The sequence below is a fragment of the Erpetoichthys calabaricus genome, chromosome 4 (genome assembly GCF_900747795.2).
Source record: "Erpetoichthys calabaricus chromosome 4, fErpCal1.3, whole genome shotgun sequence".
NCBI lineage: Eukaryota > Metazoa > Chordata > Cladistia > Polypteriformes > Polypteridae > Erpetoichthys > Erpetoichthys calabaricus.
The window spans coordinates 171,174,469-171,195,393 of NC_041397.2; the positions used below are offsets into that span (position 1 = coordinate 171,174,469).

Consider the following 20,925-nt stretch of genomic DNA (forward strand, 5'->3'; position numbering starts at 1 on the left):
TACAGTGTGAATTCTACGGACAGCATTATACATGAGGCCCCAGGGATCTTGCCCCACCGTGACGCCTGGAAGAATGTCGGACCACGAGAGGGGCACTGTTTTTCCCTGGGCAAAAGAGGGCAGCCCCCTTTGGATTCCATCAGGGCCAAGGACAAGGAGCTGAGGAGCTCAACCCTGTCGGGACCCGTGGCCACCACTAGTGGGCGCCTGGACAGTCCTGGAGGACAGCACTTCCGACACACCAGAAGGTGCTGCAGGGAAATCATTGGGAGCACCTGGAGCACATCCGGATGCGTTATAAAAGGGGCCACCTCACTCCATTCGGGGAGCTGGAGTTGGGAGGAAGAGGACGGAGCTTGCGAGAGAAGAGTGGAGGCGGGTGAAGAAAAGGACCGAGTACTGTGTGTGAGTTAGCGGAACTGGATTGTGCACTGTAAATATTGTAAATAAACCGTGTACATTGTGGACATCTGATGTCGTGTCTGTCTGTTGCTGGGCTATCTTTCACACCATGTAGTTTTTTTCTAAGAATAGGAAGCCCAATGTGATAGGATACCAGGCTGCCATGAACAGGTCAAAATGAATAGAAGGTGTAGCTGCAATAGGAAGTGGACCTGTTATAATTAGTACTTTCTCAAAAAAGACAACAATTAAAGTATTGTGTGTAAGCAGTCACTAGATGGCTGTGTGTCTGGGAACAAACTACTTCTTGAGTATTAAGCTTACAGGAAAATAATTGATGTTGGGTAGAGGGCTGGGCTGTGCTAGTGGGTACTGTAGTACAGGGCTCTGACATGGTAAATGTGTAAATCATAACATTTCAAGATACAGCTCCTCTTTTGCTAAGGTGAGTTTCAGTCCCCTGTACTCCTGAATTGGGATTAAGTAGGTTTCACAAAATATAAATGGAACATTTGATTTATTATAAGATCCTAAAGCTGACTGAAGCTGTATGTGATGACACAGTTTAAACCTAATGTTAATTCATTTTTGTCTGAAACAGTAAAGCAATTAACAATAAAGACTCTGGTTAGTTTAGTGGTACTGTCATCCCACTTAAATCAAGTGTTGTTTTCGAGCTTTGGGTTTCCCACATGTATTGTCAAAAATGTCTTTTGCCTTGCTCAAAAATACCAAATACCTGCTTTAAAAATGTTTGCATAGCTCCCTAACAATTAAACTTATCCATTACTGTTGTGCTCTTTTTAACAAGTGTTTTACCTTTCAGTTCCATCCAAGTTGTTAGTTTCATCAGATCATACAAGCAAAGAAAGTATAATGCAGTCTCCTGTTACATTCTCATACTTTCAAGTGCTTTTTACTTTTTAAGGAAACCAAAGGTAATAGATACTGGAAATAAACCACAAATCATTAATACTAAAAATGGCCTAATGCTAGTCAGTAACACAGTAGTTTCTTTATTATCTCCATTTTAGTGAAATATTCCTAGAAATGATGTGCAAAGCACACATCCAGATTAAAAATATAATGTGCTCTTCTGTTTAGTTTCAAAAATCAATTCATACATCCATTTACTAACCCGATCCACTGAGAAGTCAAGCAAAAGGACACCTTTTATTGCCTAATTAAAAAGATTGCAATATGAAAGCTTTCGAGGCAACTCAGGCCCCTTCTTCAGGCAAGATGTAATGATTATAATGTTGATGTGAGTGAATAAAAATTTTACAGCCTGCAATGCCATTTTGTATTATTGTAGGCATCGCTATTATCTACAGAGTTACTATAACAGTCTCTATGTAGTTGCCAGGGGATAATGTATGTGGTTGTGCTTTGTGTGATTTCATAGGTAATAGGATATAAAGTTAGACCCGTTGTACTTTTTGCAGATGTTATTGTGTGTTTAAATGAAGTTTTTCTTGGCTAAAAGACTAGTTTTTGTGCCTCAATAAAGAATTTAGGTTACATTTTGGATCTGCCAGTAGGTTTTTCTGTTTTTCCAGTAATGACATCTTGCTATATCTTGTTTCCCATCTATCTCCCAGTCCTGTTTTCCATACTCTTGTGGCATGCCTTTTCAAGCAGCCTAACTATAAGTTACACATTGTGTATACTGTATATCTATATCTGTATCTATCCTGCCACACAGAGTTAACTCTCCCTCACTTAGTTAATGTAAAATACAGCATGAAGTAGTACCTTTTTCCATCTCCTGTCTGCCCCTGTCTCTCTATCTGCCAACCATTTAAGCCCTTACTCTGACTCACTTCCCATCTTTAAGCTGAATTAACCTTTCAAAGTACAGGGTTTTAAAATCCAACCAGTAGTTACTTCAAGATTTAGAAACAGCTTTTAAAGTCCCGGAGCCATCTCTCACATGGCTCTCTCTCTGAAAGTCCAGGTAATCCTTTAGCACTGAGTCTGAGTAATAAATGAAAGGGTCAGGCTGCCTGCCCTCCCAAATAAACAGCTGATGTTAATATGCTCTCCCAAGGGACAATTTGCTGTGAGGGATTTCTCCTGACTCCCTAATAGTCTGGCCCAGGTCCTTAGAGACATTATTTCTACAGCAATTTCAACAAATATCCTACACTGCTCTCTAGCACTTTCCTCCTTTCTGCTATGATGTGGCAACTTGTCTTCCTCTCTGTGTGGTTCTGCTGGATCTTGTTTCTCTTTTGACATCATGGCTTATAATCTAAGATCAAGGACATCCACAGAGCAACCCTTTTGTTGCATATGCTTGATTAATGAATGGATGCATGTATAACTCTTTAATTTACTCTTCGGTTCGGATAAATAAGAGACAGGACTGTAACCAATGTCATTCTCCAGACCTAGGGAGAGGGTGGCAGCAAGTCAAGCAGGCTGCCTGAACTCCCTGAGGCTTTTTATGTATGTTCTGTTACAAGTTGGTCTGATAGGGAATACATTAACCGAGCCAGTTCATTTCCTCAACATACATTTATGCATTTCATTTTTTTTTTCCTTTTTAACATTACTACTCATTTTGCTAGTTCAACAGGGGGTCATTGAAATTATATGACAGTTACGTCCAGCTTTTGCATTTTCTATAGCCTGGCCAAGACACCTGATTGACACCTGATTGACAAAGACATGTGTTATCAGGAAAATATTTTGCCAATTGAAAATTACCTTCCCGAAATTTAATCTCAGAAGGGAAGCCACAGAGAAGCATTTCTGTTATTACACTGGAAAATCCCTAACTTAGTATATAACTATACAGACTAAATCTACATACTGTATATATACCCATCTGTTCATTTTCATATTTTACCTTTGTCACACACGTGCGACTAGGAGTGGACCAAGTGGAGGTAACTACCCGCCAGGCCAGGGGGTGGCGCGGTGCACTAAACCCACCTCTGTTATCTTTACAGGCCAAAAATGGGAAAACCTGCCTGATGCAACGACACTTCCAGTTCCGGCCCCTAGACTGAAGTCACGTCTGGTTCTGGCCAGATGACATCACTTCCGCCTTTCAGCTTATCTTTCCTCCACTAGTCAGTTAAGTGGAGAACTCAAAATAGTGCACATGAGTGCTGTACCAAAACCCTTCTGCAGCCAGGGACAATATATGGGTGGCTGCCCCAAACCTTTTTATGTGTGTCAAGGCTATTCATTTTACAGTGGCGTAGTCGGCAGGATGATGGCCTCCTTATGGAACCAAAAGCCACACCAGAAAAAAGACTTGACACACCCTTGAAATCACCAAGCCAAGAAGCGTCAGATAGGAGAGTATCGTTCCCACGTCGCCGAGTGAGGGCTGGTTGGGATGTATAGGGGGAAGCTGGAGTGGGTTCCGACCTAGAAACCTGAGAAGGGATCCTGGGCTAGTGGACAAGGAACCTACAGAAGAGAGCCAGGTTCAGAAGGGAACACATTAGGGACTAGTTGTGGGCTCTTGAGTAAGGGGACCACTCAACAATGTCCCACAAAGGTAAACCTTTGACAAAGGTGGGAGTGCCTCAGGCTGGCAGGCAAAAAATGTATTGGACTGGGAATTCCACCCAAATGAGTACACCAAAGAGCAGGTGTACAAGCTTTGGGTGAAAGTCGGGAATTGGCTGAGGCCAAATAAAAAGAATGCCCGACAGGTAGTTGAGCAGGTAGCCTGTGCCTTGCTCATAAATGCGTTCCCTATGGAGATTGCCCAGCTAGCCTGGGGACAGACGTGCGAAAATATGATTTCTTTAATCAAGATCATAGATCATCTGAGAGCGGAAACCTGCTTTGGGGATCCGGAACAGAACCCGTGTGAACCCCGACGAATTTGCGTCCCTGCCTTAAAGTCCCAGTCTCACGTTGCGGAGCTAGCTCCGGAAAAACCTGGTGCACAGCGGCGGGCTCCGCAAGGAGACGTGGGGGTCTGCGGAGAGGTGCGGAGGAGGGGGCACTATGCTTTTACTAACCCTCTGGACTATTCACATACGGGAGAAGCGATAGTTAATGGGCTCAAGGTTACCTCTTCATTTCACTCTGGCATTTCCATTTCCATTGTTGTTCGCCATCTAGTGTTGCTGCAACAATGGCGTAAATTTAAGATGCGTTCACGGGGATGTCCGCCACCTGCTACATCTGCCAAAACGGAGTTTTAAGAAAAATAGTGGTGGCGGTCCTCGAGAATCCTCCCTTCCCCATGAGACAACTGTAACACTCGCTGATCCTCCAAAACACACTAGGTTTTGTCATGGACGCCAACACTCCATCCTCAGCTACCTCCACGCCGTGTTCACAGCCGGAGGAGGGTCAGACTTCGGCCACTGACAGTGACGTGGAAACGGCTGGGCCGTCGCAGTGTGACACGTCATCTTCAAGCGCTGCGTCGGCTTGGGTCAAACCATGGCCCTTGAGGTTGGAACTGATTCTCTCAGCTGTCTGCAGTTTCAATTTAGGCAGAACCTGGCTTCATTTAAAAGGGAGCAGTGGAACGATGACTCCCTTAAATTTGCAAAAAAATACAGTGGTCTTAATAGATGGCCAATGCACAGTGAATCCCATGCCTCAAGGTCCCCACTTTGTGTTAAAGAATGACCTTTTATATCGGGTGGCTGACCACGAGGGAGAGATAAGGTCCCTGCTGTTAGTTCCACGGACTTACTGGCGACAAGTCTGTGAACTGGCTCATACCCATCTCCTGGGAGCCCATCTGGACCCTGAAAAAACTTTAGAGCGGATCAAGCTCTGATTTTTTTGGCCTGGGATTAATGAGGAGGTCCTCCGCTTTGCACATCCTGCCCAGAATGTCAATTGCGGCAGATTCCTAGGAGGGGCCGCGCTCCTTTAATCCCTTTACCCTTAATAGATGTCCACTTTGAACAAATCGGGGTTGACCTGGTGGGACCCCTCGAACCTACAGCCAGAGGTCAGCCCGATATCCTGAAGCTGTTCCCTTGCACTACAGCTACATCTAAGGCTATCGCATGGGAATTGGTAGGGGCCTGATGGATCAAGGGACGCCTTTGGAGACGTTCAGGGAAACAGCTAAGTTACTGAAGATAAAACATTTAAGGACCTCAGTATATCATCCTCAAACCAATGGTCTGGTCGAGAGGTTTAATCAAACTCTCAAACAGATGCTACGCAAGGTAGTCAATGAGGATGGAAGGAACTGGGATCAGCTCCTCCCCCTCGTCCTTTTTGCATACCCGACAAGCCTCCACGGGTTTCTCTCCCTTTGAATTATTATATGGACGACAACCCCAAGGTTTATTGGATATATTAAAAGAATGCTGGGAGGAGGAGGCCCTTTCTTCTGTAAATATACTTGAATATATCGTGCAATTATGCAATAGATTGGCTAAGATTAGGCCCCTCTTAAAATCTCACATGGAAAAGGTGCAAGTAGCCCAGGCTCGTTGTTACAACTGTGGTACATCCCTTCGGGAGTTCCTCCTGGGGGATCGAGTCATGGTATTGGTTCCTACCTCACACTCCAAATTACTGGCACATTGGCAAGGCCCATATGAAGCTAAGGAGAGGAAGGGTTTGGTTGATTATTTGGTTATCCAACCTAATCATCGACCTAAAGAGCGGATTTATCATGTCAATTTGCTGAAACCGTGGAAGGAAAGGGATGCCGATCCTTTCTCCAGACAGCCCTGCTCCCTCTTTGCTCATAAATTGAACCTTAACTTCGGTGATAATTTGACTCACCTACAGTGACAGGAGCTCGAAGCAGCTATCCTGTCTGTTCCAGAGGTCGTGAACGAAAAGCCCGGATGAACCTCCCTGGTTGCGCATGACATTGTGACGAAACAATGGAAGTCTGTTGGTATTTGTTTGGATATGTGAGCAGACACCAGAGGAAGTCCAACTAACCCCAGGGAGAACACACTATCTCCACAAAGGGAACCTAACATTTGAATAAACATCGGGCAAACCGAAGGTACAAGCTGTAGTACAACATGCGAATGCGAGTGTTAAAAGCCATGTTCCTGCTGTGTGAATCGTCCAATCAGAATGGTACATACTGTCTAACATGCAAAAAGACAAAAATGAGACGATTTCCCAATAACATTTAAAAAAATAAAAAATAGCCCATTTTTGTCAGCCATTCAGCTACAGTAAAGTGTTTCTGCCATGGCCCTCTGTGCATGTTGTTGTGATCTTTGTGGCCAGTACTTTTGTAACGTGCCCTTCAGCCCCACAACTGTGACCTTGGCATTGGAAATATGTAAATATTTTCTTCAAAGACATATGTAGGTAAACAAATAATTCAGAAACAGAATAATGAAGATGCAAACAAAAGGTTATTGAAGTCTTGCACAACCAGAAGACCACTGAGCATTGATTTAAGTCCCAATAATTAAACTCATTACAAGTAAACATTTACTAATATGCAAACCGAAGATTCAGGAATTTGGAAAAATAAACTCAGCATCTGCAGACATTTGCTTTCCAGTTACCTGTGTCTCCAGCTTCACATATGGAGCCATCAAGAGGGCAATGGAAAATCTGAGGTGAGCCCAAAGCACAGAGGCCTGTCGTTCATCAGCATGGGATCTGTCACTTGAAATAGCACTGCTAATTACAAAATGCTGGAAGAAGGTTTGCTCTCTCCTCCAGGATGTGAAACACCTGAGCTGATATCTGATGATCTGGCCAAGTAGCTTAAGGAGGGTAAAGAAAGGCATCAGAGTCTGATTGAAGAAAAAGGTAAAGGTGAAGGAAAGAAAGGTGACCTTTTTGAAATCACTGGAAAATCATCCACTGTATGTTTGTAACTGGGCCGCTTCTGGGAATGCAGATGAAATGACTGATTGACTGCTAGTTCACACCGTCATGAGAAGCATAAATTGGATGAGCTCTTGCATTTTGGCTGTTGTTCCTTATGCACTGCAATAGGCACTTTGCCATAAGTAGCCCTCAGTTAACATTTTGCTCTTTTTCCTGTATTTCTTCATTTTTAAGTTTTTTTTTTGTCTGGTTGACCATATTCTTTTGTTATCTGGGATGCAACATATGATGCCAAAGGGGTATGGCCACATAACTCTGCCTGTGATAGTGTTGCAGCATTTTTCATACATAACAAAATCAGACCTAGAAGCATGGTAAGGTGCTTCTTTTGTTTGTTCTGTTAAAACATTTGGTTTAGTGCATCCTGAACTTTATTTTTGTAGCCAGTTTCAAGCAATGTAGTGTTTACTTATACTCATTTGGTGCTATTCAGTCTTCATGTCTGACCAAGTAGGGCCAGCTGAGTGCTATAAACCTTTGCAGGTTTGACCATATGGTCTTATGGTTTTAGCTTCCTTTTCAGAATAGTCTTCTTACAACTTATTACTTTCTTTCTTTAGCTCTGCTAACACTTAATGTCACCTAGGTGGCACAGATAAAGCCCCAGAGAAATGTATCATTTTAGTTTGGGCCTGATAGGACACAATGATAAGCCTTTCAAATTGATCCCTTTCCATGTGTGTATGTAAAAGTCTGACTATAAAGGGACCAGCATTTGGAAAATTGTGCTGGGGCAAATGATTTAAGTATCCTGAAGCAATGGAGACGGAGTAGTGAAAAGAAGTAAGAAGAAACAATGATTTTATCGTGTACAAGAGGGAAAGCCATGCTATTACTCTTCTATGGACAGGAGGTTTCATTTACTCTTTTTGTACAGTTCTTTTGTTATTGCTCTTTGTTAGGCGTGTGTGGTATGCCACGATGCAGACTCTTCATTAAACTTTGCATGGCAATGAAAAGACTTTACCATGACAGCATAATGACTTACTTCTGTGTTGAGATGTTTTCCAGAAAGTTAATGAAATTCACATGTTTTCCTGAGAAAAACCTATTTTGCTTGGAATTCATGTCCCCAAACATACAACCTCCTGTATATTGGAATAATGCATCTTGTATGTTGCAGCTTTCTGGGCTTGACTGTAAGCCAAATGATTCATTTATATTTTCACTTTTAACACTATTGAAAAGACAAATGTAGTGTCCACATTTTAGTAAGCAGGGTATTCACTTGTGTATGTCTGCATGTGCACTTAATTCCTTACGTTAAATTTAGTTATGAGTATTTAAAGCATAATGTAGTAAAATAATTTTTTGAAAACAATTTTTAAATAAGTCACATATTAGGATACAATAAAGTACTTATTGAAGAAATATACACAAGGACTACTGTCAATGGCTTGCAGAAGTTACGAGATATTCTACAATCAGTTTAAAAAGAGGTTAACATGCAGATTTAATCAAGGATTAATGATTCCTGCTTTGATCAACTCTTTCTTTTTCTGATTCCATTACAAGGAGTCACAGTCTCTCTGGCAATGTTGTGCACAAATAGAATTCAACCCACAGATGGCCTACCAATTCTTCACAAGGCATACGCATGCACAAACGTATACATAAGCATTTGTTCATTTTATAGTCACATGTCAATATGATGCTTTTGGGATTCAAGACCTGGATAAAAGTTACATAAACTTGGGGCAAATGTGCAATCTCTGAGCAGAAACTAGATCACAGGCTGTAAACCTGTTTGGAAGCAGTGTTAATAAATGTGCTGCCATACCTCCCCTATTATAACCCATCCATCTATTAAAGAACAAATTTCAGGATCATGGGAGACTGGAGCTTAATCCAGTGACCATGGTTATTAGGGCCCAACTTTTAGACAAGACAATGGTGTATCACAGGGTCCCCTGAACCCACTGACATTCTGTGCTAACAGAATTTTCCAACATCATTCTGCTCACATGCATTTCCATTTAATCTCCTAGCGTTGCTTTCATCCAAGGAGACCAATAAGGTAACATAAAGGCTGATTTATACTTCTGCGTTAAGCCAATGTCATACTCCACATCAACTACGGTGTGACTATGGCATAAATACAGCATAACTATGGCGCAACCTAATGTAAAGCTCCTCAAAAATTTGACTAGGTGTCGCACTGACGCCGACCCAACAACTGGGATTGGCCAGTTTGGTAGCTACTAATTTCTTGAAACACATTTAAATATTTTATATGAAAAAGTGAAAAAATGTGAGAGACAAATATGTCCATTAATGGAAGAAAATGTGTAGCAAAAGGAACGGTGATCCTGAAGGGCAAGAACTGCCTGCACTTAAATTGACTATTCTCTTTTCTTGCGTGCTACAAACACTACCAACTAACTTTTAGGCATGTGCTGGCAGCGTGACGCAATGCAATGCCTGCTTCAATGCCTATGCAATAAGTACAGCATTGGCTCAACGCAGAAGTATAAATCAGCCTTAGTCGAGTAAACATCAGTCTGGGGACTGTTTAAGAGACAATTAGTGGACATTTTACAAATCTGATCATTACAAGTATATTACGGTAGTTTGGTCGTACAGCACCATATCATGCATCATTTTCACCTACCATGCCAACATTTGATGACTAATTCACATTGTCACTACTATCGCTCTATTCTAGGAATGGTCCGGTGTCAGTTTGTACTACAATTGCCTTTACGTGTTTTTGTTTGTCATTTTGTTTTTAGTTGGAGGCTCTGCCTGCTTATGAATTTTGTTTAGTTACCTTAGAGATGAAAACGTGTAAAAATATTCATCAATTTTTGCAGTATGATTTTATTTCATCCACTACATGGAGGAGAATTCTGTCCCGTGTGTTATTCGAGCTAAAAATGTAAAGTGGATCATTTCACATCACCCTGAGTGAGACTTGTGGTTAACCGTAATTGCACAAAATTCTGATGCCAAGTTATGCTCTGGGTTACACACAGGGAGGGAGTCAGCGGTTTGGACAGAGGTGGGAAGTTGGAGTTTCAGGAGAAATGTAAGATTCCTGGGCAGCACGGTGGCGCACTGGGTAGCACTGCTGCCTCGCAGTTAGGAGACCCGGGAAGCGAACCCATGTTCTCCCCATGTCTGCGCGGGTTTCCTCCGGGTACTCTGGTTTCCTCCCACAGTCCAAAGACATGCAGGTTAGCTGCATTGGCGATTCTAAATTGTCCCTAGTGTGTACTTGGTGTGTGGCTGGGTGTGCGTGTGCCCGGCAGTGGGCTGGCGCCCTGCCTGGGGTTTGTTTCCTGCCTTGTACCCTGTGTTGACTGGGATTGGCTCCAGCAGACCCCCATGACCCTGTAGGTAGGATATTGCAGGTTGGATAATGGATGGATGGATGTAAGATTCCTGTTGATTTTCTAATCGATCCATACAAACAGTAATTAGGGATATGTTTTGGTTTTTTTTTTGTTAATAAAAAGTAAATTTAAAAACTTTTAAGTAGATATCGAGTGATTTGGCAACCACTAAGTTCAATGGATTGTTAATATCTTTGGATTTTTTCATTATCTCTAAATTATCTCACTGGGAGCCACCTCTTGGATCCACGTTACCTTTTAGTTTCTCACTGTGTAGCATATTTTTCATAGTCCATCACAGCAGCAGCAGAGGGACAATTTCTAATACGCCAATGTACCAGACACATTTTCAGGATTTCAGAGTAGAAAATGTAAAATACTGCTTAATAATATATAAAACACGTTTAATCCAATTTAGGATTGTGGAGGAGCAGAGCCTATCCCAGCAGTCCTGGGCACCAGATAGGAATGAATTATGTGGTTATATAAAGAGGTTAGATAGGTTTCCACCAGAGGACAGTAGGGAAAGTGTTTATGGTGAATGTCCTGGAAGTAAATACTGCAGGGTCATGGAACTAGGAATATGTAAAGTGTAATTTGCTGTGAAACACTGTTAGGCTAGGCGTCCACCAGATTTTAAGTGCACAAAATAAAACCTGGAGGTGAAAGATCTCACAAAAGAGGCTCAGCACGTCTCAAAGTCAGAAGCTAAAGTAAAGCTCAAAATCAGGAAGTGTAAATTTAAAATGACAAAAATCTAAAAAGAGTTTAAAGTTTCAATGTCAAAAATTCAAAGCAAAAGATCAAAAAGCCAACTAAGAAAATCTGCACAGTACACCCAAAAAAATCAAATTGTATTATCCCACCAGAAACTGAATACTGCCCTCTTGGAGTGTGATGATGCAATATATCTTGAAACTGACCATCACTTGCCTGGCAATGGGCAAACACAAAATTGCAGCACACATGATACACAAAAGTCCTTAAATGGTGTCAAATTCAGTTCCACATGGCATTCTTAATTCCAGAAGCATCATGAAATGAAAAGTACAACAAAGAAGATCCAGGACTGTTGAGCAGATAGAATTGTATATCAGACAAGAATAGGACAATATTCCTGTTCCAAAAGTCCAGAAACTGGTGTCCTCAGTTTGCAGACACTTACGGACCACTGTTAAAAGAAGTGTGGATGCTACGTGGTGGTAAACATGGCCCTGTCCCAACTTTTATCAGACATGTTGCTGCCATCAAATTCAAAATGACTTTACTCTTTTCTTTTAAAATGGTACATTTTCTCACTTAAACATTTGACATGTTTTCTACGTTCTATTGTGAATAAAATATTGGGTTTATGAGATCTGAAAATCATTGCATTCTGTTTTTTACATTTTACACAGCATCCCAGCTTTTTTGGAATTGGGGGTGTAGTTTTCATGGTGTTTCCAGAAGTAATTCCTGGTAGGGGTTTGACAGTTCCTTCCATCTAGTTCTTTACAGAACTTAGAGTTGGGGGAGTGAGATGGTGAGGGAAAAGGGGGGTGCTCATTAGTCATAATTATTATTGGTTATTAATATTATACACACCCCCACAGGTACCCAAGGGTTCAAGACCTGTTATGGTAGGACCAGAGAGGCAACAGGGCTCTGCTTTCACTTTGTTCATTTGGCGCTTGGCTGCTCCTTGTGTTCCTCCCCTTACATGTATCCTTTGTTTTGTTAAGGAAGACCCCCATTTTTATAACATTGGCATCTGTAATGTTTGCTAGATTTAAGGACAAAACATGATCAAACCCCTTTAAATCAATTGCTAATGTAAATCAGTCTGTTTCCTATTTTAATTTAAACCTACTTTAATTGGATATCTTCATTGTACTGTCAGTCTTTGAAATCAGCAATCTGCCATTTCTAGTAGACGCAATCATCTTCACAGCTGAAGCAATGAAATTCAGTATCTTATTAGCAGCACATACTTTGTTTTACTATGCTTATTAGCAACAGAAAAATCCCACAGAGTGCTTATGTGAATAGCTTCAAAGAGATCATATACTGGCATTTTTTTCTGTTTTTGTCATATTTAATGACTGTGTCCCAGCCTTTGCATTAATGCAGTCATGAAGCAACTTGATTCAGCGCTCTTTGTATTTATTTAGTTAATGCAATATGTTCATCTTCAAATGACTGCTTCCAATGAAAATATGAAACCTCTAAAACCTCTGTTTTTATTATAGACACTCAGATACTTTTGGCTTATTCTGCAGCTTTGTGAGCAGTGCATTGAATTTCAAGCCAATGCATTGTGTTAATCCCCTTTTGATTTATATTTACTCTTTGCTCTTCCACCATCTTTAAAATATAACTGTCAAAATGGGTGAACGTTTACCCTTGTAAATTATCAGAATAATTAAATATCTGATGGTTTCTGAAACTTTTTTTTCTAACTTATCCCATTCTTGTTTTACTTCCTTTTGAGGGCTCCATGTTATCTAACTACTCTGCTGCATGTTGGTAGATCCCGCTATATGAATCCCTACACTGCCTGATAATTCTGGCTGGAAAGGCGGGGATCACTTAACTTAGGAGCTGCTCATGAAGTAATGGAGACCAACATATGGACCCTAACTTTCTACTACTATACTACTCACAGCTCTGAGGAAAGGTAAGGCCCCATTTTGCACAATGCAATAGAGTGCTCTTCTTTATTTTCCTTGTATCTGTTGTTTTATTCCTGTATAGTGAATGGCAGTTACGTGCTGTTATTTTGAACAAGGCACAAACCACAAAAACAGCTGCTATTTGTTTCCAAAGCTAGCAAACATCAGGTGCCTGGAGCTATATGAAAAAAAAAAACTAATGCTTATGTGTGGGAACCAATTGCCTGCTTAGGAAGGATCCAAAATGTTATTTTTTCAGCTGGACAGTTTATTATTTCCTAATGGGTGAAGTCATGATGTTTCCAGACTTTATCATCCATGTTTTATAATAATGGTAGGCTTGTTTTCACAACACATCCCTTTTGCTGCACAATACTTCAAGACCCACCTGCTGGGCCAAAACTCTGAGTGGGGAGCACATCTCTGGCTCTTGAAAATCAGTAATGCAAATAGAATTCTGCAAGGCAAGTGTTGAAATATTTTTCTGAGATAAGCTGTTTGTCAAGACATTCGTTTTCTATAATTTGATTTCACCCCATAGTGCACCACTGATTTTCTTAAATACAGAAATGATCCTGTATAATCTTGTTACTCTGCTTGTCATTTCCTTTTCCATTTCCAAGTAACTTGAATTAATAAATGAAAAAAACAAATAACACCTTATTTTGCTATGATAGGTGATCTGAACCCTAACACTTCACAAAAAAGCACAGGAACCATGGCATCATTTTGATTTGAGCTTATTGAATATCACACGTTAAGCATCTATTAGGGTAACACTATTAGCCACAATTTGAAAAACTGAGCAACTGATTAATTAAAAACCTAATGCCAGGGCAAATCAGAAGGTAAAGGCAATTTGAAAATTGCATGGTAATGTTCATGATGACATATAGTCTCACCACTCTGCAGTTAGTCTAGTTGAAGCCAAGGTCAAATGAACATGGACACCCCACTGTGGGATCGCAGCACACCGTACTGAGATTTCTTTGGTCAAAGGGAGTGAAACCTGCTGAAATTCACTAAAAGATGTTGGGTCAGTACAAAAGAGTAAACAGCATGACTAAACGAAAAGTTTGTGAATGGGTAGAAAGGCTTAATGCAGGAAGAACAAGTGTAACCGACAAAGCTCATTCTGGTTGACCATCAACATCACGCACACAAGTCCACATCAACATGGCAAATGCCTTCTTTAGAGAAGACCAATGGATTTTGTTGTCCACTGTTGCTGCACATTTGGATATCAGCTATGGATCTGTACATGCTACAGTGCATGAAGTTTTAGGGTACTGTAGACTTTGCACAAGATGGGTACTCAAACAGCTTACTGATCTGCACAAGCAACAGCACATGAAGTTTGCAACCCAATTTCTGAAACGTCATGAAGAAGATCCAATTGTTTTGGAGTGCACTGTCACCAAAGGTGAAACATGGGTCTATCACAGTGTTTCCCAAACTCGGTCCTGGTGAACCCCTGTGGCTGCAGGTTTTTGTTCCAACCAGTTTCTGTTTTTAATTGAACTCCTGGGCTAATTAAGTGAATTGATATTTCCCAAGTTCTGTGTTTAGGGAACAAAATAGAAATTAGAAAACTAAGTTTGCTAAAAAAAATTAAAATGTACCAAGCAGTTATATAGGAATAATGTTTTTTTGTTTTTTTTTAACAGTATTTTCATCTTGATTTTCATTCTACTTTTCTAGGTCTTCTAATTGTTTAATTAATCCATTATTTACTCATTAATGGGTTGGTTGCTAAAGTACTTGCAGCCTTTGATTATTTAGTGTTTTTTTGCCTGGGTGTCTGATCTGCTCGTTTTAAATTGTCATTATTAAGATACAACAAAGAGGGAAAAACTGCACATAGAAAGGACAAAGTATAATGAAATCAACAAAAGAGAGTTAAGCATTTAAATCTATAGCAAAAGCAGAAATATTTCTAAATGTCTTATAAATGTAAAAATCATGCTGCTATGCTTTTCTGAATGTCGAATAAAAGAAAAAAAAATACCAGCTAATTAAATGAGATCAGTGCTATCAGGTGTTGTCACTGATTAGGAATCCGGTTGGAACAAAAACCTGCAGTCACAGGGGTTCACCAGGACCGAGTTTGGGAAACACTGGATCAGAAAGCAAGAGACAAAGCATGCAGTGGAAACACCCGTCTTCTCCAGTGGAAAAAAAAAATCCAATGACAGCCATGCTCCAAGAAAATCAGGATGACTTACTTTTGGGACGTGAAGGTTCCTATTCTGGCATATTTTCAGGAAAATGGATAATCAGTGACCAATGAAATCTACTGCGCTAAGCTTAGAAAGAAACTGAAACCTGCAATTCACAGCAAGCAATGCATGACAATGCAGATCCACATGCAGTGGCTGCAACAGCGGAGGCAATGCAACAGCTGTGGTTTGAACGTCTTACACATCTCCCTTACAGCCCTGATACAGCACCATGCTACTATCACGTTTTTGGTCCGCTTAAAGAGGCTCTACATGGTCTCATATTCACCTCTGAGGTTATTGAAGTGGTGCACAGCTGGATTCAGGAGTAACCAAAAAGCTTCTTACCCCAAGAAATTAAGTATTTAGTGTAATGATACAAGAAGTGCATTGACCTGCAGGGAGACTATGTGGAGAAGTGATATAACGTTTATGTTCATCTGCTCTCAGTTAAAGGTTTTAATGGGCAAGTTTCCTTTACTTTTTGATTCTCCCTCATATCAAAAGTGAGAGGGACTCTTATATGTCAGGAAATAACATCCATAGTGCAAAATAATGAGAGGATCAAGGGGTGCTCAGCACTCTTTAATGGGGCATGAATTACAGTGGCATTTCTGCATTCAAGGTAAGTGGGACTCTGTCTCTTCATCTCTCGCTGTCATGCCAAAAATGACACAAGTATTAAACTTGTCTCAATAATTTAATATATTGTTAAAATGTTTATAGCAAATTTAATTTAGTCATCATAATCACACTTTTCCAGTTTTCTGTGATATACTTGATGCAATTTCTTACCTTGATATACAGTATATTTCTTTTGGAGTATGTGATATTTTCTCTTTTGCTCCCTGCCTGTTTCCAGGTTGCTTGAGCAGGACCTTAAGCCCTACGGTGATCTTAACATACTTTGCTCAGGTGTGCACATGAGCAGCTGGAACCTTTCAGCTTTGCCTTGCAGCTTGAAGGCCAAGAGCCCTTCTAAGTGACCATTGGTTGATTATTTGTGATGTGGTTAAATAGGTGCATGAGTTTGTTTATCTTTCTATTTTGCAGAAGTTCTCTTCATTAATATGTATCATACCGATTACTTATGTACAATACAATTGGCCATAATGTAAAAATTAGAAATTTATGAATATTGATTTGCATTCTTGCTCTCGTCATTGAGTATTAGATGTTCATTTTCATGGAAGCAGCCATTTTGGAGTGTTTTTTTTGTAGCCTCTCCAAGGTTTAAGGTTTCTTTATTTAGTCATGTTTACACAAGAAAACATGAAATTTGCCTTCTCAGTTACATCTAATAACAGACAGAATGAAATAAAACAGACAAATAGAAACAAGTAAGGTTAAGGTAAGGCAGTTAGATAATACATATTTACACCAAAAAAAAGGTTACAGGATATATATCAACAACCTTAATCATTATCTCTGATATTTCTTATTGAAAAGTCGTATGGCACTATGGCACTTTGCAGATGATGTTGTCCTGTTTGCTTCATCAGGCCGTGATCTTCAGCTCTCTCTGGATCGGTTCGCAGCCGAGTGTGAAGCGGCTGGGATGAGAATCAGCACCTCCAAATCCGAGACCATGGTTCTCAGCCGGAAAAGGGTGGAGTGCCCTCTCAGGGTTGGTAGCGAGATCCTGCCCCAAGTGGAGGAGTTCAAGTATCTCGGGGTCTTGTTCACGAGTGAGGGAAGAATGGAGCGTGAGATCGACAGGCGGATCGGTGCGGCATCCGCAGTAATGCGGGCGCTGCATCGGTCTGTCGTGGTGAAAAAGGAGCTGAGCCGCAAGGCGAAGCTCTCAATTTACCAGTCGATCTATGTTCCTACCCTCACCTATGGTCATGAGCTATGGGTAGTGACCGAAAGAACGAGATCGCGAATACAAGCGGCTGAAATGAGTTTCCTCCGCAGTATGTCTGGGCTTTCCCTTAAAGATAGGGTGAGAAGCTCAGTCATCCGGGAGGGGCTCAGAGTAGAGCCGCTGCTCCTCCGCATCGAGAGGAGTCAGATGAGGTGGCTCGGGCATCTGATCAGGATGCCTCCTGGACGCCTACCTGGTGAGGTGTTCCGGGCACGTCTAACCGGGAGGAGGCCCCAGGGAAGACCCAGGACACGCTGGAGGGACTATGTCTCTCGACTGGCCTGGGAACGCCTTGGGATTCTCCCGGAAGAGCTAGAAGAAGTGGCCGGAGAGAGGGAAGTCTGGGCATCTCTGCTCAAGCTGCTACCCCCGCGACCCGACCTCGGATAAGCGGGAGACAATGGATGGATGGATGGATGGATGGACGTATGGCACTAGGAAGAAAGGAGTTTCTGGAGTGATTTGTGTGGGTTTTCAAAGCGACTATCCTTCCTGATTTACTGAACTTTAGTTCTACATGTAATGGATGACTGTCATCAGTTGAGATGATTTCCAGTTTCTTTAACATTGTCGTTTGACACACACTAGTCAAATCATCTACAGTACATCAGCCCCAATAACTTTAGCTGCATACTTTGTAATCTGCTGGAGCTTTTTTAAGTTTTGGTTTGTCAGACTATTAAACCAGGCAATGAAACTGAAAGTGATCACAGACTGGATCATACTGTGATAGAAGGACAACGTGAGGTCCTTGTCTACTTTAAATAGTTTGAGTTTATGGAGGAGAAATAAGCGCTGGTTGCATTTAGAAAATCATTTTTTTGTATTTGTATTTCAGTTAAGATTGTTATTTAGGTAAGTTCCTAAGTATTTATATTCAGTCACTATTTCTACCTCCTCTCCCAGAACTACAATAGGTGAACATACAGATTTCTGTCTCTTAAAATCAAATATAATTTCTTTGGTCTTTTTTACATTCAGAGAGAGAGTTTTTATTGCACCAGTTTACCATACAGTCCACTTGATTTAGATAGTAGCTTTCATCCTCCCCAGATATGTGTCCTATGAGCATGGTGTCATCTGCATACTTGATAATGGAGCAGTGGTCATTATTCTGTCTCAGATCTCTTGTGTACAGAGTAAACAGTAATAGTGATAAGACACACCCCTGCGGACTTCCTGTGTTTGAATGAATGACTATTGAAAAAGAAAGGTAACAGATATCTTGGGTGTGATGGAATAAAACATCAGTGCTGATGTTTTGTTCCTATCGGAGATTGCTGATAAACTTTCAAAAAAATTTGTATTGAAACTTTTTGAAAAAGATTTCATGTTATAGAACTTTGGCAGTATTTCTCAAGTTTGATTTTTGGTTACATTTGGGCTTTAATGACGGATTTTCTGACTTCCAGGTTATGATCGCCTGCTGCATGTTTTGGTCTCCTGATCACTACTCCTTTTTTACTGCTAGTTGCCCATTGTTAGCAGAAAAATATCTCTAAAAAGAGAAACCAAATATGTTGTGTGTTTAAAGTAAAAATGTTATGTTTGTACAATCATCTGCCATGTTGAGAGGAGAAATTTTGGAAGAGTGGTGAGGAGTTAATCAGGAAAAGTCAGAGAGAGGCCAAGGACCAAAAAGTATGTGAGTTGTCAAACAAGATATAGATCCAAAAACCACTAAGCCTAAACAATGTAAGATTGGTCAAAAACCTCTCGCTGATGACTCCTTTTTTTTTATAAATGCTAAACAGAATGCGGCTTGTTTTTAAATAACTGAGCCATTGTGATATCACAACCCACATAGTACAGGTGTGTAAGCAACCTTAAATATATATGGTGTTGTGGAAAGAGGACTCTGAAACTTTGCCTGTTGTAGGATTACCAGCAAGCGCCTTCAAAATTAAAAAAAAAATGATGCCACAAAACCACTTAAATTCCAACAGTACTCATTTGTCATATGTATTACTATAAATATATGATTAGTAAATGCAGCCATTATGATGACTCTGCATACAACAGTGGGAAAATAGAACTGATGAAGCTCAAGATGTAGCCTAAATAATGTAAAATTAAATGACAAGCAAACAAAAAACAGGTGGGGGAATTTAAGCAAATGATCCTGTTCACCTTTATATACAGTATCTGTACTCAAAATGTAGAGGTAGTGAGGAATTTCAGGTTCCTCAAATACCACAATTTTCACTACTCTAACATAGGAGGTAAACTTATCTGCTCTGCTCAAGAAATCTCCACGTGGGCTATTTTTTCTGAACATAAAAGATTGGAATATTATTAGAAGTACTGACTACTTTCTACCAGCCCTTTATGTCCTGACCATCTTTTGACACTGCATTCTCTCCACTGCAGACAGCTATAAATAGTGGTGTGACTGCTTCTAAAATCATCATTTGTTACCACCCATTCTAGCTTTTGATTTTGAAACTCGTAAATAGTCATGATCAGGACTGGCAGATTTTATTACAGTACTCATCCATTAGCTGAGGGATGCCTGAACTTACATCTTATCCTTAGGAGATGACTACAGTAATTTGATAAATATATTGATGTGAATTTATATAAAATTGTTTGTATGTTGTTGGAGAATTATGACTTTTGCCGTCTCTCATGTTGACTGTTTGTATGGCTGTTATTTGTATGAGAATGCAACCTATGGTAATATGGCAATAAAATACATGATCCTTAAGGAAATGAGAGAGAGCGAGAGAGACAGTCAAAGAGCTACTAGGGCTGCCTGGATTTTTAATTATAAAAGGAAGGAGGTAGAAACCAGAGTGAGATTTGAGAGAAGAGATGGTGAGGGAGAGAGTGTGTTGGAGTTCTGCAGTACATTAGTGGGCCGCTAGACTGTGTTTCAGCTAAGGTTTGTTTCTGATGGTTCTGTTTGACACTTTTTTGCTCTTCTTTAACTGTTCATCCTTTGTGTGTGTTTACTTTAATAAAAATACAATTTTCTTTTACAATATTCTGCACTATTGAACTTTTTTGTTCCAGATTAAAATAGCAAATAGTGGCACCCCTATTACAGTACGTCTTATATAACACAAAAATCATTCTGTCAGGTCATTGTCACCTTTTACAGGATATACAGTACAGAATTATTCAGTGTGTCAAAATGAAAGACAATGTCATCAGTAGATAAGTTTCATTACTTCAGCGTCTCCTCCTAGACTTCATAAATACTGTATAACATTAGGTAGCAATTGCATACTTTATCTTAAGGAAACATGGCACTGTTAACTTATGCAGGTATATTTTATCAGTGCTCATTTCCTCATCCTGTGCAATAATGAGGACTCCTTCACTGCAGAACCTCTTTATTTCTGATCAATAACCATATTAACTGTAGGTGTTAACTTCTATTCCTCTTTTGTGGTTAAACACTTATCCACTTTTTCACAAATCCCCTTAGAAATTACTTACTAAATCTGTCAATAGATCATCTGGTTGTCCAGTAGTGTAGATATCTTCTTTGCCAATATTTTCATATACAGTTGGTAGTGGTCCCTCTGTTAATTAAAAAAAAAAAAAACATGTTACAGGTGGTATGATGACCCTACAAAAAGGATATTTGTTATTTTGAAAACTGTCTGCATTATAATCACTCACTGATT

At 40.3% G+C, this 20,925-nt stretch overlaps 1 protein-coding gene across 1 annotated transcript in view; it reads right to left on the minus strand.

The window, feature by feature from the left end:
• impg2a (interphotoreceptor matrix proteoglycan 2a) overlaps positions 1-20,925 on the minus strand; it is a 304,601-nt gene that overhangs the window by 241,161 nt on the left and 42,515 nt on the right. The window contains exon 10 of the mRNA XM_051926629.1: positions 20,735-20,820. Within this exon, the coding sequence (XP_051782589.1) occupies positions 20,735-20,820 (86 nt within the window). The remainder of the gene's footprint in view (positions 1-20,734; positions 20,821-20,925) is intronic.